The sequence below is a fragment of the Chiloscyllium punctatum genome, chromosome 45 (genome assembly GCF_047496795.1).
Source record: "Chiloscyllium punctatum isolate Juve2018m chromosome 45, sChiPun1.3, whole genome shotgun sequence".
Classification (NCBI taxonomy): domain Eukaryota; kingdom Metazoa; phylum Chordata; class Chondrichthyes; order Orectolobiformes; family Hemiscylliidae; genus Chiloscyllium; species Chiloscyllium punctatum.
The window spans coordinates 22,447,743-22,465,020 of record NC_092783.1 but is presented as its reverse complement, the minus strand read 5'-3'; the positions used below and the strand labels follow the sequence as shown (position 1 = coordinate 22,465,020).

The 17,278-nt window shown below is 44.4% G+C and overlaps 1 protein-coding gene across 5 annotated transcripts in view; it reads left to right on the top strand.

The window, feature by feature from the left end:
- LOC140467087 (methyltransferase-like protein 27) overlaps positions 1 to 16,914 on the top strand; it is an 80,311-nt gene extending 63,397 nt beyond the window's left edge. For 4 of the 5 annotated variants that reach the window (XM_072563148.1, XM_072563146.1, XM_072563147.1 and 1 more), the window contains 4 exons: positions 2,122 to 2,250; positions 3,424 to 3,562; positions 3,851 to 3,943; positions 16,578 to 16,914. In XM_072563148.1, the coding sequence (XP_072419249.1) occupies positions 2,122 to 2,250; positions 3,424 to 3,562; positions 3,851 to 3,943; positions 16,578 to 16,780 (564 nt within the window). In that variant the 3' untranslated portion in view covers positions 16,781 to 16,914. The remainder of the gene's footprint in view (positions 1 to 2,121; positions 2,251 to 3,423; positions 3,563 to 3,850; positions 3,944 to 16,577) is intronic. The other variant, XM_072563149.1, reaches the window with a different exon arrangement.
- Positions 16,915 to 17,278: the final 364 nt, after the last annotated feature.

Here is a 17,278-nt window from a genome sequence, read left to right as displayed (position 1 = left end):
AATTGGAATAACCTAACTCTATTGGAAAACTTACAGAATAATAGATTATTTAACTACTAAACAGTAACTGTTCCAAAAGAGCAAAATCCCACAAACACACCCTTGACAAAGGCAAGTTCAGTAAAGCAGATTGTCTCTCATGTAACACTAGCAGCAGGAAGAGAACCTACAACTTTAAGCTGTAACCAAGAGAGAGGAAAAACAGCTTCCACATTCATAACCCTGGCAGCTGCTATTGAAAAACTAACACTAAAAGTCCTGGTTCTCTGGCAGCTTCTATTATTCCAACTTATGAAGAAGACAAGGTCGCACAAGGTGTTTATGAGCTTTCAATAGGCAAGTCTACACCTCCGACTTAAAACCTTCTTCAGAAAACAGTCCAGGACACAATATTCCTCTTAAAAATCACAGTATTATCATAGGTCAAACACATGACAAATGTAGGACAATTTGGCCAAATTTAGAGTTATGAACTTCAGTGTGAAAAACAAAAAGAAGAATTATTTTACAGGTGATATAGTGTGAAGTGTAGCTGTACAAAGGGATCTGGGTGTCCTTTTACACTAGGGAAGGAAAGCAGATAGGTAGGTGCAGCAAACAATTCTGAAGGCAAATAATATGTTGCCTGTCATAGCCAGATGATTTGAGGTCAGAAGTAGAGACATTGTCCTGCAGTTAAATAGGCCCTTTTGCTAGACCACACCAAGAGTATTGCATACATTATTGATCTCTCTATTTAAGAAAGAATAAACTTAATATACAAGGAGTGCAGCAGAGGGTCATTCGACTCATATCAGGGATTGTAGAACTGGAGCAGCTCTAGCAAATCTTCCTGCCAGTATTCAGGTGCACTCTGTCCTTCTTGTACACGCCATTTCTACCCCCCCAAAAAAGAGTCCAATGATTGAAAAATGTGAACCTTTCTCCCATACACCAGCTCCTCAGCCACACATTCATCTGCTCTATCCTCCTATTCCTACCCTCACTAGTTCACAGCACCAAGAATAACCTAGATATTACTACTCTCGGGGATCTCCTTTTTAAATTCCTGCCTAACTCTCTATATTCTCTCATCAGAATCTCATCCTTTTCCCTTCATTTGTCGTTCGTTCCAATGTGTACAATGACTTCCTGCTGGTCTCTCTCCCCCTTCAGAACATTCTGCACTCTCTCTGAGATATCATTGATCCTGGCACCAGGGAAGCAACAAACCATTCTGATTTCTGACTGCTGGCCACAGAAACGTCTGTCTGTGCCTCAGACGAGAGACTCCCCTGACACAATCGATCGCTTGAAACTCGGTGTGCCCCTCATCACAATAGAGCCAGTCTTGATACCAGAAACTTGGCTGTTCATGCTACATTCCCCTGAGAGTCCATCACCCCCTACATTTTCCAAAACAGTATACTTGTTTGAAATGGGGATAGCCACAGAAGACTCCTGCGCTACCTGCCAACCCCTCCTACCTTTCCTGGAGGTAACCCTTCTACCTGACTGAATCTCCAGTTTGTCTCCCTCCCTGCAACTGCACCCCCTAGCTCTTGTAAATTCCTCATTGCCTCTAACTGTCACTCTAATCTGGTAGGATTATTAATATATATTAATGAATCAGGAGGCCCAAGACCAGGCCATTGGAAATCACTTACAAGCCAGTAAAATTCCTGTTTAAGGTGATCTCTGTTCTGCTCTTTGAGCTCATTTTGCCTCTTACAACTAAGTGTGTTTATGTGAATAGAGAAGTAATCAGTTTCAGGCAGAGTAATGAGGTTGGTTAATCGTATGATCAGATGGAACATAAAGACAGGAAAGAGAATTTGAACCAGCATGTGAAAGAAGGAGCTCAGATGGAGCTGGTATTGATGCTATCAACACAATGCAAGAAGTTCATATTTGGATTAGGGTTGGGTCACCCAACAGGCTATTCTTCACCTGTCGATTCAGTGAGTGAGCTGTGAGACTGTCCACCTGCAGTATCACAATCGATGCTTCCAGTTGATAAACATCCCCCAGTCTAATTAATGCGTCAGAGCCAGTGCCACTCACCCTGTGCTCCAAGATATGAACGGGACAGACCCTCTTCAGTAGGTAGGGTACATAACTGAAATTTCTTTCTGCCCTTAGCACATGACTGTGATGGATTACCAGGCTCCCAGGTTCAGTGTGGAGACTCTGGACGCTGTCTATCTCGGAGATCGGGACAGTGCTCTGGTCCTGGACGTGCCTTGTGGAACAGGGCTAGTGGCTGAAACTGTAAGTGAATACCACAGAGATAACAACGGCTCAGATCTTTTATTCTCTAGATGATTAGAAACAAAGATTTCCCCAAAGACACGTCGACCATTCGTAAGTTGTGTGTGAAGTTAAAACTGCCAGTAGGAAATTAACCTGCATCTGGAAACCTCGAAAACATTCCCAAAACTGACTTAGAGTCTTAGACTTTTCGGAGGATTCCAAATTGTTCCTTAAATAGCTCCCCAGAAAATGATAGTCAGAAAATGATAGAAATTGTGTCCAACTTCCTGGTTTAGTATACAACTGATTTCCCCACGGACTCCCCCTTCTCCAGACTCAACTCACTGGCACACCGTGATTATCCTTGTTCAACCCAACAAAACCTCCAATCTCTGTAACATCCAATAATCCCCTGAATAACCCTTCCCCGAATGCCACTACTTCCCAAACCATCCACCTGACCTGACCACCCCACCACAAGTAAACTAACCCCACCCCCAAGCCTACGCCTCAGACCGCCATGCCCACTGCCCCTGAGCCAATCCAATATCCTGTAAATTCCCAACAGGCTCCTCCCCAATCTCCACCACTGAACCTACCTCTCTGACCTCTCCAACAATCCACCTATTCAGGGATTTTAGAAGTGCTTCTTTATTTGTGCTAGAACAATGAATACCCTCTCCATGGTTATCCTTTTCCTTAACTTATACAATTAACACCTTGCACGCGCTTCTGAAACTGGCTGTGTGGAAAACAAACTAGGCTAGTTTCTTTTGATTAGTGAGACTTATTCTTGGACTGCACATGAGAATGGTGACAGAGAGAGAAAGATTTGGAAATGCTGGTGTTGAACTGGGGTGTACAAAGTTAAAAATCACACAACATCATGTTATCGTCCAACAGGTTTAATTGGAAGCACTAGCTTTTAGAGCAGCGCTTTTTAACTGAGAGAGAAAGAGAATGAGAATCAAACATACGATGTGCAAGAGAGTTAAAAGCTTCTTTTTTTCTTACAAATCTGCTTTTAGCTCAGTACAGTTGATTAAAATCCTGCTCCTAAACACACCAGAGAGCCTCAAATTGTATGGCATTTTAACATGAATCTTGTTAAAATCCTCAAGAGGCAATTCCTGTAGACTATTTTAGCAGCTTGCTAGACAACAACTAATGTGAAAAAAGTGTTTTCTTCAGTTGCAGAAGCTGGGATTTAAACATTTCCATGGGATAGAAGGCAGCAAACAAATGTTGAAAATAGCTGAATCGAAAGGTCTGTATCAGAGACTGACACATCACATGGTAACAGCAGATAACCCACTGCCTGCACAACCAGGTAAGCATCCGCATCTCCCTTATCTAAGTGGCGCTCATTGAACCCATGGAAAAGGGTCCATTGTTCTGTCAATCACCATTCTGAGATTTGGCTCATTTGAGGAGCTTGTGTCCAAATATTTCAATGATCTTTGGTGAGTTTCTCCACTGGTGAAAGAAAGGGATGTTCAATCTGACTGACTGGGTTTAAAGGGAACTCCACTCATTTTTCTTTAAGGTTTTTCTCTCAGTTTGTTTGATTTGCCTGTGCAGAGTCTAATCAGACTCTTTGTTGATTGAATTATTGTAGATTCCTATGATTTAGTGATGATTGTCGGTGGACTGGCTCAACAACACCTGCCCTGGGAAATCCTTCCAGAAATGCTGAGGGTCACCAAATCAGGTGAGCAGAAAGGTCCATCACTATTCGACCAATCGGTCCAGATTTGTGGGATCCCACAGGAAGTACCACCTAAACAAGATGGCTGCTACAATGTGAAAAATTCGGGGGCAGGTATAATTCTCAATAGTAACTCCTTAAAAAGGAAGAGGGGACAGATCCTTATAGGGGTCTGAGCAATATGGACTATGGTGAGAAACATGGCGGCAGAATCCCATGAGAAGTTCAGTGATGCATTTTTCAACATCAGGAAGAACTTACTGCATCTTTTAACTGAGTCATGGGTGTTAAGGAGAGATTCTGGGATTACTATTAAATGGGTTAATGGCTTGTTAACCACCATATTTACTCCATATTTTGCATCATTGAAATGTAGTCTCCTTTCATTCCATTCATCATGAGCAAATCAGGATTGGAATCCTATCAGTTACCTGCCAACCTGCCACTGGTCTCAAAGAGTCTCCATGTTGGTCACCAGACAATAACATCTCAGGATAAAGCCCAAGGGCACTAACAATGCACCCACCCTCATTCATGGACATTGGCATCTGAAAGAAAATTGCCAACCCCTCAGCATCCTTAAGGCTCCTCTCTGATCCGCTTGCTGGACACTTAAGAGAGCAACTAGCACCAAAAAGCTGCTGCCAGGACCCTGAACACAGGGACATCTACTCTAAGATTGCACTGGACTACATCTCAGGGCTGCTTGATTGCTCTGTTCACACTCACTCACTCAGCACCTACCTACCTGCTCACAGCATCCCTGCCTAGCTTTGACCATGTACAGGACATTGGTTAGGCCACTTTCAGAATACTGCATGCAATTCTGGCCTCCCTGCTATAGGAAGGATGTTGTGAAACTTGAAAGGTTTCAGAAAAGATTTACAAGGATGTTGCCGGCTTGGAGGGTTTGAGCTACAGGGAGAGACTGAATAGGCTGGGGCTGTTTTCCCTGGAGCATCGGAGGCTGAGGTTTTATAAGATTTTATAAACCTTATAGAGGTTTATAAATTTGTGAGGGACATGGATAAGGTAAATAGATAAGGTCTTTTCTCTGGGGTGGGGGAATCCAAAACCAGAGGGCATACGTTTAGGGTGAGAGGCGAAAGATTTAAAAGCGAACTACGACGCAACGTTTTCATGCAGAGGGTGGTGCGTGTATAGACTGAGCCGCCAGAGGAAGTGGTGGAGGCTGGTATAATGACAACGTTGACAAGGCCTCTGCATGGGTATATGAATAGGAAGGGTTTAGATTGATATGGGCCAATTGCTGGCAAATGGGACTAGATTAGGTTGGGATATCTGGTCAGCATGGACTACTTGGACTGAAGGGTCTGTTTCCATGCTGTACATCTCTATGGCTCTGTGTTGGAAAGTATTGTGTCAGCTAGTCCCCAGTCCAGTCAAGGGGGGAGCAGGATAGGGATGGGATTGCTGTTAGTTACAGGGTGATCTTGTAACATGAGTCACAGGGACAGTCCACACACAGTCCAGGGGCTTGATCACGGTCAGTCATTTTCTTGGGCTGGTCACAATCAGTTGATATGTCCAAACACAGTCAAGGGAATGGGCAGCAGTTAGTCCTGTCGGGCCGGCAGCAGCAGTCAGTGGAATCGCATATTATCAGAGAACTGCAATGACACGAGCAAAAAGATTAAAAGCCCCAATCATGGAACTCATATTCTTTGAGGTCCAGCTGGCTGACCTCATTACAATCACTAGATCCCTCTCTCTCCCAGTCCATGGACATAGGTTGGTCCTTTTTCTTAGACAGAGTCTAGATTAGAGTGGTGCTAGAAAAGCACAGCAGGTCTGATGAAGGGCTTTTGCCCAAAGCGTTGATTTTCCTGCTCCTCGGATACTGTCTGCCCTGCTGTGCTTTTCCAGCACCATTCTAATTTGGATTCTGATTTCCAGCATCTGTCCTCACTTTTGCCTTTTTCTTAGACAGCCTCATGGGGCATTTTGGCAATGGGAAAGGTTCCTCCAGCTTGGCATCTGATAGGGGTCACATTCAATGCAAGGGAGCTTGCCTCTTGTCCCCGGAACACCTTGTTAGAAATTCACTTCTTCAAATGGCGAAGGCATCATGGTGGCTATATTCATCATGTCCATCTCCGATTCAGAGGACTCATCAAGGCTTGACTGAGTGGGTGGACCCACAGGTTCCAGCAGCCTTTCTGACTTTTCCAAGTGACAGGGCACATTTTGATCCCACACCATTTGCAAATTTGTGACTTTGAAATGGTCCATGTTCTTGTTCAGGACCACCTCACCTACAGAACGTTATACATCACTGGTCCTGACCTCATGTCGACCATGTTTCTTCCCCATGCAATGCTATTTCCATGATTCTTACACCAAACATCTTCCCCTGTATCAAACTGTCTCACTCACTTGGGGGAGTCTTCTGTCCCGCACTGGTGCTCCTGATACTGTTTCACCCTCACCTCCCCCTCTCACCATCCCGCTCCTGGGTCTGGAAGGATCAGATTTAATGTGGCATGGAGTCTTCTAGCTGTGAGCAACTCTGCTGGCATTATCCCTGTAGTTGCATATGGGGTGGTCCTATAATGAAACAAGAACTATGACACTTTGGTATTTAGCAAGGCTGTAGGCTACTTCTTCAATCCAGCCTTTAACATTTGCACCGATCTTTCTACCAGGCCATTGGATGATAGATGGTATGGAACTGTTCTTATATGTCAAATCCTATTTGACTTTAGGAAATACCCAAATTCCTTGCTGGTAAACAATGGACTGTTATCTGTGACCAACACATCTGGAACTCTGTGTAATGCAAAAGGTGCAAGCAGTTTTTCTATTGTCATCCCCATGTTTGACAAATGGACTCTATGCATGTCCAACCACTTTGAGTGAGCATCTACAATGGCTAAGATCATTGAGCCCATGAAAGGATCTGCACAGTGGCAATGAAACAAGGGTTTAAAGCTGAAAGAACTGTGGATGTTGTAAATCAGAAACAGAAACAAAAATTGCTGGAAAAGCTCAGCAGATCTGACAGCATCTGTGGAGAGAAAGGAGACTGAATGTTTTGAGTTGAATAACCCTTCCTTAGAACTGGAGTCCAGAGTCTCAGAGTCCAAGTTTACCCAGCCATTCCCATGGATATGGGAGGATGCTGCTCGTGGTAATTCTTGTCCTTGTTGGCATTTTGCGCACTGCCCCACCAACGTGGCAATATCTGTGTCCAAGCCTGGCCACTAGACATAACATCTCACCAACATTGTCATTTTGGAGACCCCCGGATGGCCCTCTTCAGCCAATATCTGGCAGCGACCTTTGCTCGGGACTATCATTCTTGGTCCCCATAATAATATGCCGTGAGCTGGTCTCCCCGGATCCAAAAAGGTTTCAGTTCTGGTTGTGATGGCCCTTTGGATTCCCCCATCACCATCAGCTGTTTCAGTTTTGAAAGGACTCGATCTTTCTGCGTCCAAAGTCTGCTGTGACAGGGAGCGTGTCCAGAAAATGCAATGCCATTACAAACTCTTCTATTGGGAAGACTGCTGGTTGTATATCTGCTATCAGAAGGTAGTTCGATGCATCTGCATTCATTACTTGGCCTTCCAAACGGTGTTCCAATTTGTAATTATAAGCACTTACTCTTAGAGCCCACTGCTGAATTTGGCCCGCAGCTTTGATCAGTTCATGGTCTGTAATTATCACAAATTTTTGTCCGTAAAGAAATTCCTGACTCCAGATGTGACTGGCAATTATTTCTTCTCTATCTGGGCTTATTTGCACTCTGCATTAGCCAAGGTTCTGCATGCATACACTATCGGTAGTTCCTCTCCATTGGCCCACATATGAGCTCGTACCACCCCGATACCGTATGGGGAGACATCGCACGTCAGTACCAGATCTTTTATGGGAACATAGCGTGCCAACACCTGAGAGGAAGATACATGTTTCTTTCCTTCACTGAAAGTGAGGGCTTGACTATACGACCATTTGCAAGGCTGACCCTTTTCCAGGGGTTGATGCAAAGGTACTACGATGGAAAAAGATTATGTATGAACTTCCTGTAACAATTTACCAGGCCATGAAATAACCTCAGCTCCTGGACAGATGTGGGAGCCTTGGACACCTTTGATCGCCCTCACTTTATCTTGCAAAGAGAATAACCTAGTCTTGTCAACTCTGTAGTGCAAGTGGGTCATTTGGCCTGCCTGAAACACACATTGTGCCCTTCAAAGATGCATACCCATTTTGGAAAAACACCTTAGGACCATGTCCAAGATCTTTAACTGTTCCTAATTAGATTTCCCTGGTAAATGGTGACCTAAGGTAGATGGCAACCTGCAAACTGGTCTCCACTGTCCCTGAAAAAGTGAACAAGCTGGTGATACTCCAAGCAACAGTCTTGTATACTGATACAAACCCTTATGGGTATTAAGTGTAGCATACTTCTGCGAATCCTCGTGTAAACGCAATTGCAAGTAAGCGTGGCTCATATCCAGCTTTGTGCAGTACAGCACCTCCCCCACCCCTTTCTCCCACCAGTTTTGCATATAAATCCTCTATATAGAACATAGAACATAGAACATAGAACAATACAGCACAGAACAGGCCCTTCAGCCCACGATGTTGTGCCGAACTTCTAACCTAGATTAAGCACCCATCCATGTACCTATCCAAATGCCGCTTAAAGGTCGCCAATGATTCTGACTCTACCACTCCCACGGGCAGCGCATTCCATGCCCCCACTACTCTCTGGGTAAAGAACCCACCCCTGATATCTCCCCTATACCTTCCACCCTTCACCTTAAATTTATGTCCCCTTGTAACACTCTGTTGTACCCGGGGAAAAAGTTTCTGACTGTCTACTCTATCTATTCCTCTGATCATCTTATAAACCTCTATCAAGTCACCCCTCATCCTTCGCCGTTCCAACGAGAAAAGGCCGAGAACTCTCAACCTATCCTCGTACGACCTACTCTCCATTCCAGGCAACATCCTGGTAAATCTTCTCTGCACCCTCTCCAAAGCTTCCACATCTTTCCTAAAGTGAGGCGACCAGAACTGCACACAGTACTCCAACTGTGGCCTAACCAAAGTCCTGTACAGCTGCAACATCACTTCACGACTCTTGAATTCAATCCCTCTGCTAATGAACGATAATACTCCATAGGCCTTCTTACAAACTCTATCCACCTGAGTGGCAACCTTCAAAGATCTATGTACATAGACCCCAAGATCCCTCTGTTCCTCCACCTGACTAAGAACCCTACCATTAACCCTGTATTCCGCATTCTTATTTGTTCTTCCAAAATGGACAACCTCACACTTGGCAGGGTTGAACTCCATCTGCCACTCCTCAGCCCAGCTCTGCATCATATCTAAGTCCCTCTGCAGCCGACAACAGCCCTCCTCACTGTCCACAACTCCACCTATCTTCGTATCATCTGCAAATTTACTGACCCACCCTTCGACTCCCTCATCTAAGTCATTAATAAAAATTACAAACAGCAGAGGACCCAGAACTGAACCCTGCGGAACTCCACTTGTAACTGGGCTCCAGGCTGAATATTTACCATCTACCACCACTCTCTGCCTTCGACCGGTTAGCCAGTTTTCTATCCAATTGGCCAAATTTCCCTCTAACCCATGCCTCCTGACTTTCCGCATAAGCCTACCATGGGGAACCTTATCAAATGCCTTACTAAAATCCATGTACACTACATCCACTGCTCTACCCTCATCCACATGCTTGGTCACCTCCTCGAAGAATTCAATAAGACTTGTAAGGCAAGACCTACCCTTCACAAATCCGTGCTGGCTGTCCCCAATCAAGCAGTGTCTTTCCAGATACTCATAAATCCTATCCCTCAGTACCCTTTCCATTACTTTGCCAACCACAGAAGTAAGACTAACTGGCCTGTAATTCCCAGGGTTATCCCTATTCCCTTTTTTGAACAGGGGCACAACATTTGCTACTCTCCAGTCCCCTGGAACCACCCCCGTTGCCAGTGAAGACGAGAAGATCATTGCCAACGGTACTGCAATTTCCTCTCTTGCTTCCCACATAACCCTAGGATATATCCCGTCAGGCCCAGGGGACTTGTCTATCCTCAAGTTGTTCAAAATGTCCAACACATCTTCCTTCCTAACAGGTATCTCTTCTAGCTTAACAGTCCGTTTCACACTCTCCTCTTCAACAATACGGTCCCTCTCGTTCGTAAATACTGAAGAGAAGTACTTGTTCAAGACCTCTCCTATCTCTTCCAACTCAATACACAGTCTCCCACTACTGTCCTTGATCGGACCTACCCTCGTTCTCGTCATTCTCAGGTTTCTCACATACGCATAAAATGCCTTGGGGTTATCCTTGATCCTATCCACCAAGGATTTTTCATGCCCTCTCTTAGCTCTCCTAATCCCTTTCTTCAGGTCCCTTCTGACTATCCTGTATCCCTCCACTGCTCTGTCTGAACCCTGTTTCCTCAACCTTATGTAAGCCTCCTTCTTCCTCTTTACTAGACATTCAACCTCCCTCGTCAACCAAGGCTCCCTCACACGACCATTTCTTTCCTGCCTGATAGGTACATACATATCAAGGACACGTCGTATCTGCTCCTTGAAAAAGTTCCACATTTCCACCACATCCTTCCCTGTCAGCCTATGCTCCCAACGTATGCTCCTCAAATCCTGTCTTACAGCATCGTAATTTCCCTTCCCCCAATTGTAAAATCTACCTTGTTGTGCGCACCTATCTCTCTCCATAACCAAGGTGAAAGTCACAGAATTGTGGTCACCATCACCAAAATGTTCACCCACTAACAAGCCCACCACTTGTCCCGGTTCATTACCAAGTACCAAATCCAATATGGCCTCCCCTCTGGTTGGACACTCTACATACTGCGTTATGAGGGACTGGGCAGTTATCCAGCTCTGAAGAGTGGTTTACCATTTGTCTAAAAGGCCCATAAAGATGAACCAACCCATTGGGTCTCACAATCAGTATGACTGGTGTTGCCAATTCCCCAAACTGGACTGGTTTGATGATTCCTTCATTGACCACCCTTCTGATTTCTGCTTCTACTTTTTCCCATAAGGCCAATGGCACGAGGTAGGCTTTACAGAATCATGGAATTGCTTCCTGGTCAATAAACAAGGTGGCCTTGGCTCCTCTAATAGCCCTTAGTCCTTGCTGAAAATCGTCTAGGTATTTAGTAAGGCTGTCAGGCAGCCATTTTCCAAATTAAAAATGTTGAACCAATCTAGATGAATCTCTCGCAATCACTTTCACCCCATCAAGCTTGGGCCCGAGCCTTTTACTCCAATCAGTGGTCATTGAACCAGCTGCTTTTCATAAGAGACAGGAACCAAAATTGTGTCCTTATTCTGTAAAGGTTCCAGGGTATAGGTTCTCAGCCTAGCTGAAGTCTTGCGCAAACTTAAGGGCTGTAGTCCAGAGCAAATTTTGTTAAAGACTGGTTCCATGATCATTGAAATAGCAGTACCAGCATCAACCTCCATTAGAACTGGATGGTCATTTAACCAGATGTTTACTTTAATTGATTCAGATGTGGATGCAGCTAAGCAATGTAACTGCTCCAAACCTTTTGTAGGTAAACTTTCCAGGGTGTACACTTTCCTGGATACCCCACTGTGAGTTATATTACTCAATTTAGGTCTAGTGGGACTGTTCAGCTGCCTCAATTCCGCATGCCAGCAGCAACTACAATGGCTTGCTGGCCCTGACGCTGAAGAAAGTTTTAACTGTTTGGCCGCAGCTTGCTTTGCTTTGGGGTTTTGCTGTGGGGAAGTCTAGAGTCACTCTGATCAGGATATTCCTGAGTGAGGCCATGCAATTGTCTTCACTCAAGTGGTGTCCCCCTCAGCCAGCCTGGCAAAGTGTCCACTTCGAGCGGAATACCCTGCAACTTACATGCTCCACTTGCCAATGATAAAGCCAATTGTAGCGCCTGTTTGAAGTCCAGTTGGGCTTCAGCTAATCGGCATTTTTGCATGGTTACATATTAATCCCACATACCAAGCAATCTCTTAGCATCTCATTGAGGGTTAAACTGAAGTCACATGCTTCTGCCTGTCTTCTTAACCTGGTCAAAAGTACAGAAACGGATTGCCCTGGTTCTTGAATTGCTGAGTAAAAATAATAATGTCTCAGAATTAGAGGAGGGTTGGGGTTGTAATATTTCTTAAATACACTTGTCAATTCTTGAAAGGTTTTAATATATGGTGGTTCGGGGAAAGTTAGGCTCATAATAACTGAATGAGCAGTGGCTCCACGTGCTATCAGGAGGATTTCTCATTGCTTTTCATCTGCCACAATGTCGTTTGCCTAGAAAAAAAGAGTGCATTCTTTCCACATACTGAGCATAGTCTTTGACAGCAAAATCGAACAAGTCAAGCTTTCGAAATAAAGGCATGATGTAAGAAATGCTTACCTTGACTCCAAGGCAACAGATGCAAGTTTTTTTTAAGAGATGTGCTTTACTCCATTTGCCACTGAAGGCCAATATCCCGTCACCAAGTTCACCTTTATTTACACATGGAGAGTTCTTACCTTATTCAGAGTCAGCTGTCAAAGTTCCAGAACCTTTGACATTCCTCTTTTTATCTGTCAACCCCAATCAGGGAACTCATATTCTATGAGATCCAGCTGGCTGACCTCAATACAATCACTGCAATTACCTTCTCAAAGGGTTTTAGTAAATTTTTCAGGCACGCTCTCCACTTTGTGAAGCAATGCAGACTTGGCTTGATCATATTATGCATTTCTAAATGCTTTGCTATTCCATAGATGCTTTATAGTAAATGCCAGTATTTTCCCAATGACAGGCATTAAGTTAAATGGCTGGCAGTTACTTGTTTTTTGTCTACTTCCCTTTTCAGATAATAAAAGTGCCACAATTGGCAGCTTTTCAATCTTCTTGGTTTTCTCTCTAGAATCTAGGTTTCCTGAAAGGTTACTACCAATGTATCCATGGTCTTCCTAGCTACTTCCCTTAATATCCTAGGATACACCCTATTAGTCTTGGGAACTTCTCAGTCTTTAGCCCCATTAGTTTCTGAAAAGTTTTTCTCTAGTGATAGTTGTTTGATTTACTTCCTCTCCTTCTTTTTGCCCTTTGAATATTTAATAACTTTAGAATGTTAATACTGTCTTCTACTGTGAAGACTGATATGAAGTATTTCTTCAACTCCTCTGCCATTTCCCAGTTCCCCATTGTTATTTCCTCTGTCTCATTCTCTAAGAGGTTTATCATCCAGTTCTCTTCCTTTTTATACATTTAAAGATATTTTTCATTCAATCTTGATTTACTAGCAGGTTTACTGTCAAAGTGGAGGTTGGTGAGCTCAGTTGGCTGGATGGCTGGTGAGTGATGCCAACAGCTTCGGCTCAATACCTATCCTGGCTCATGTTACCATGAAGAATTCTCCTTCTCAAACTCCCCTCACCCAAAATATACTGGCCCTCAGGTTGAAACACAACCAATTGTCTCTGTCTCTCTATGGATAGAGCAGCTCTAGACAATGGCAGCTATACTATTCACACTCAAAGTTTATCCTCCCTCTCTTTATTGTTTTATGGTTCCCTTTTGTTGTTAATTCAAAATTCCCCAATCCTCTGGCTAATGTTTGCCACAGCATATGTATTTCTTTAAATTTGATGTTATCCTTTACTCCCCTGGTTAACCATGGTTGGTTTACTCAATTTTTCCTGCCTTTGATGTAAGCCATGAATTATTTTCGTAAATTGTCTTCCATTGTCCCTCAACCATTTTTGTTGCTAAACCCTTCCCAACCTACTTCAGTTGGCTCTGCCCACATTCCTTTGTCATTACCCAGAAATAAATTTATTGCAATTGCTTCTGAGCCAAGTTTCTCCCTCTCAACCAGAATGTTAAATTCTGCCATTTGCATGGTCACTGTTTCACATTGAAGCAGATGTTGAATGAATAATAGAGGCGTGTTCCTTGTTATTAGAGCACAGCATGTCTCACTGTGTGGAAGAGTGTGCTCAGCCTCATCTGCAGGGTACGCCACCACTGACTCTTCTCAGAGCTAAGAACCTGTTTACTAATTAGCAATTACTAATTACATTCCCAATCTCAGTCATTTCCATCAAGAATCCTGCACCTAGCCACTGGGAGATGCTGCGCTTGCCTTCCTTAGGAGGTGAAGGCAGACCCAGGAGGGCCAGAGCTGACAGCAAGCCCAGCAACACCAGCAGGCCTCACTGTGCACGCACATCAGGGAGAGATTGCTGCTGTAGCGTCCCCAGGGTGCTTGGGATCTGCAAGAGGCCCAGTGTTGCTCGTCCCTGACTCTATTTCTGGGAATGAGTGAGTTGCAGTGTCACGCAGGTTCTGTGCATCCGATGACACTGTGATGGAACTGTGCCAGATGCTGGAGAGAGACCTGCAAGAGGGATAGGCCATACTCTCCTGGTGATTGTGAAGGGGACAGCTGCTTTGAATGTCTGTGTGACTGGCTCCCTCTAGGGAGTGATAGTGAGCTGCGTAGGATCTCTCAGTAATGCACCAACAAATACATCAGGACAATTACTGATAACATCTGTACAAGATCATATCAGTTCATTTCGATCTATCATGATGGGATTAGTGTTGCAGCCGGGCAATAGGGTTCAGAAACATAACTGGCTTCCCCCAGGTACTGGGTATCATCGACTTCACACACATGGCACTGAGAGGACAGTAACATAATGCTGTGGAATTCAACAGCAAGAAGGGCTTCTGTTCCATTCATGTTGAAGTGATCTGTGATCATCACTATCACTTCCTGGAGGTGTGTGCCCACTACACTGGCAGATGCCACCATTCCTCCATTCTGGAACACTCTTGTGTACCTGGTGCTTTTGAGGGTCCAGGGGCCTTGCAAGGCAAGTTACTGGATGACAAGGACCACCTACTGTCACTATGGATGTTATGATGTGGAGGTGCCAGTGTTGGTCTTGGGTGGATGAAGTTAAAAATCACACAACACCAGGTTATAGTCCAATAGGTTTATTTGGAAGTACTATCTTTCAGAGCGCTGATCCTTCATCGGGTAACTAGTGGGGCAGGATACTATAAATTCCGCATCTTATGATCCTGCCCTACGATTTACCTAATGAAGAGCAGTGGTCTGAAAGCTAGTACTTCAAAATAAACCTGTTGGACTATAACCTGTTGTTGAGTGATTTTTAGTTGTGGATGTTGCCACTGCTGTGTAACCCCCAAATGATGCAGATACAATGCTGCCTATGCTTCAAACAGGGCCATAGTGGAGCAGACAATAGGGCTGCTGAAGATGTGGCTCTGCTGCTTGGACTGGTCTGGGTGTCTGTCCAGTATCATCCAGACAGAGTTTGTCACATTGACTGAGTGTGCTGTGCCCTGGAACAGGCAACAAAGCAATATGAAAGATGCTGAGGAAGTGACAGTATGGGAGCATTCTTCCAAACAGGAGGGAGAGGAAGCAGAGGAGGAGAAGGAGAAAGTGGGAGGGGACTGATCTAGAGGAAACTCTCTTTGTCCATGACAGAGCTCAGCAGCATTGGGTGCTTCAAACTGATACGAGCTGACTGACACCTGGTTCCAGTCAATGAGAGCAGGGTACAGCAGACCATCCAGAATGTGACAGAGTTATTGGTCAAATTACCAGCATTTGGTTCATGTTGTGGAGTGAACTTCAGCCTCAATTAAAGCCGATCTTTGGAACTCTCTGCTTGCTTTCCTATATGTGATGTTCCCCAATGGACAACAACAAGTGGGCATTGGGATTGAGAAGCAGTGACTTAGAGCAGGATGGAGCTAAGGACAGGTTAACCATGCAGCCTGGCAACTAAACAATGACTAGAGTGAGAGAATAGGATTGCATGTGCTAAGGGGTACCTAGGAGAAAGTGAGGGAGTACCTACCATGCCAACTTTGTGCCAGGAGCAAAAAGTAGCCATTATGTTGCCAATGAGGGATAATACGAGATTGCCAATGCTTATCTGGGTGCACAGTATGTACTATCCCCAAGAAGCATTGCAGAAATTCACCAAAGATCCTTTCACAGGACATTCAAAGCCCATGATCACTTCCATTTAGATAGCCAAGAGCAGCAGTTACATGGAAACACCAGTATGCGCAAGTCCCCCTCCAAGCCACTCACCAGCCTGACCCCAAAATGTATCACCGTTCCTTCATTGTTGCTGGGTCAAAATTCTGGAATTCTCTCTCCAGTGGCATTGTGGGTCAACCCACAGCTGGCGGACTGCAGCGGTTCAAGAAAGCAGCTCCCCACCACCTTCCCAAGAGCAACTTGGGACGGGCAATAAATGCTGGGCCCAGCCAGTGATGCCCAGGTCCCATGAGAGAATAAAAACATTGTTTGTGAACTGTGAACAAATGATCAAGTGCTACCAGCTGTTCTCATATCCTAAGCCTGCTACACTGTGAGCTGATCGTGCAGTATAACTGCATTCTTGAGGAGAATTGCTTGTCATACCAAGACTTGTCGGTGCCGGTGTGGGACTGGGGTGGACAAAGTTAAAAATCACAAAGTTAAAAAGCTGGAGGTGCAGGTGTTGTGTGATTTTTAACTTACCAATGTTTGTTACACATGTAGCTCTCTGGCATGTTCATCTCTCTCACAGATGGTTTTATCTGCTTCACACTGAGAGCTGAGGAGAGTGATCACAGACGTAACCTGCTCACTTCAATCCAAGAACTGGTGAACAAGGGGCTATGGGAGAATGTTGTTGAACGCTATGTGGAGAAGTGGCAGAGGGACATGCTTCCGACTGGGCTGGCAGAAGAGTATGCCGATGGCATTGTGACTATCTACAGGAAGAAATAATTATTAAAGCTGATAATCATCAATTCCTGGATATTCTGGTAGCATCACATTTTAAAATCTTAACTGAACGTATTGAATGTGAAGAGGAATGAGGTCGTACTCACTGAATACAAATAAACCAATGAGTCACTTTCCCTTTCCATGTCTCTGCTCTTCATTTGTAGTGAATATGGTGCTAACGTTGTATCGTATGTGTGTTTAAAGGGGTGTGATCAGATATGTGGAGACAGGAATTATACCAATTTTTAAGAAAAGGCATGGACTCAAAATGGTTTTGTTCTTCATTTGCTTCTCAGGTGCTAAAGGGTCAGAAACTTAACTTCAACTCTGTCTCTGTCCCTCTCTCTCAAACCCACCATCTCTGGAATAAATCTAATGCAACTGCTCTGAACTTCATCTAATGCAACTGCATCCCTCCCCAAGTAAGGGGACCAAAACTCCACACAATACTTTGTGTGTGGTCTCACTAATGCCTTGTACAGTTCATGAAATGCCTTG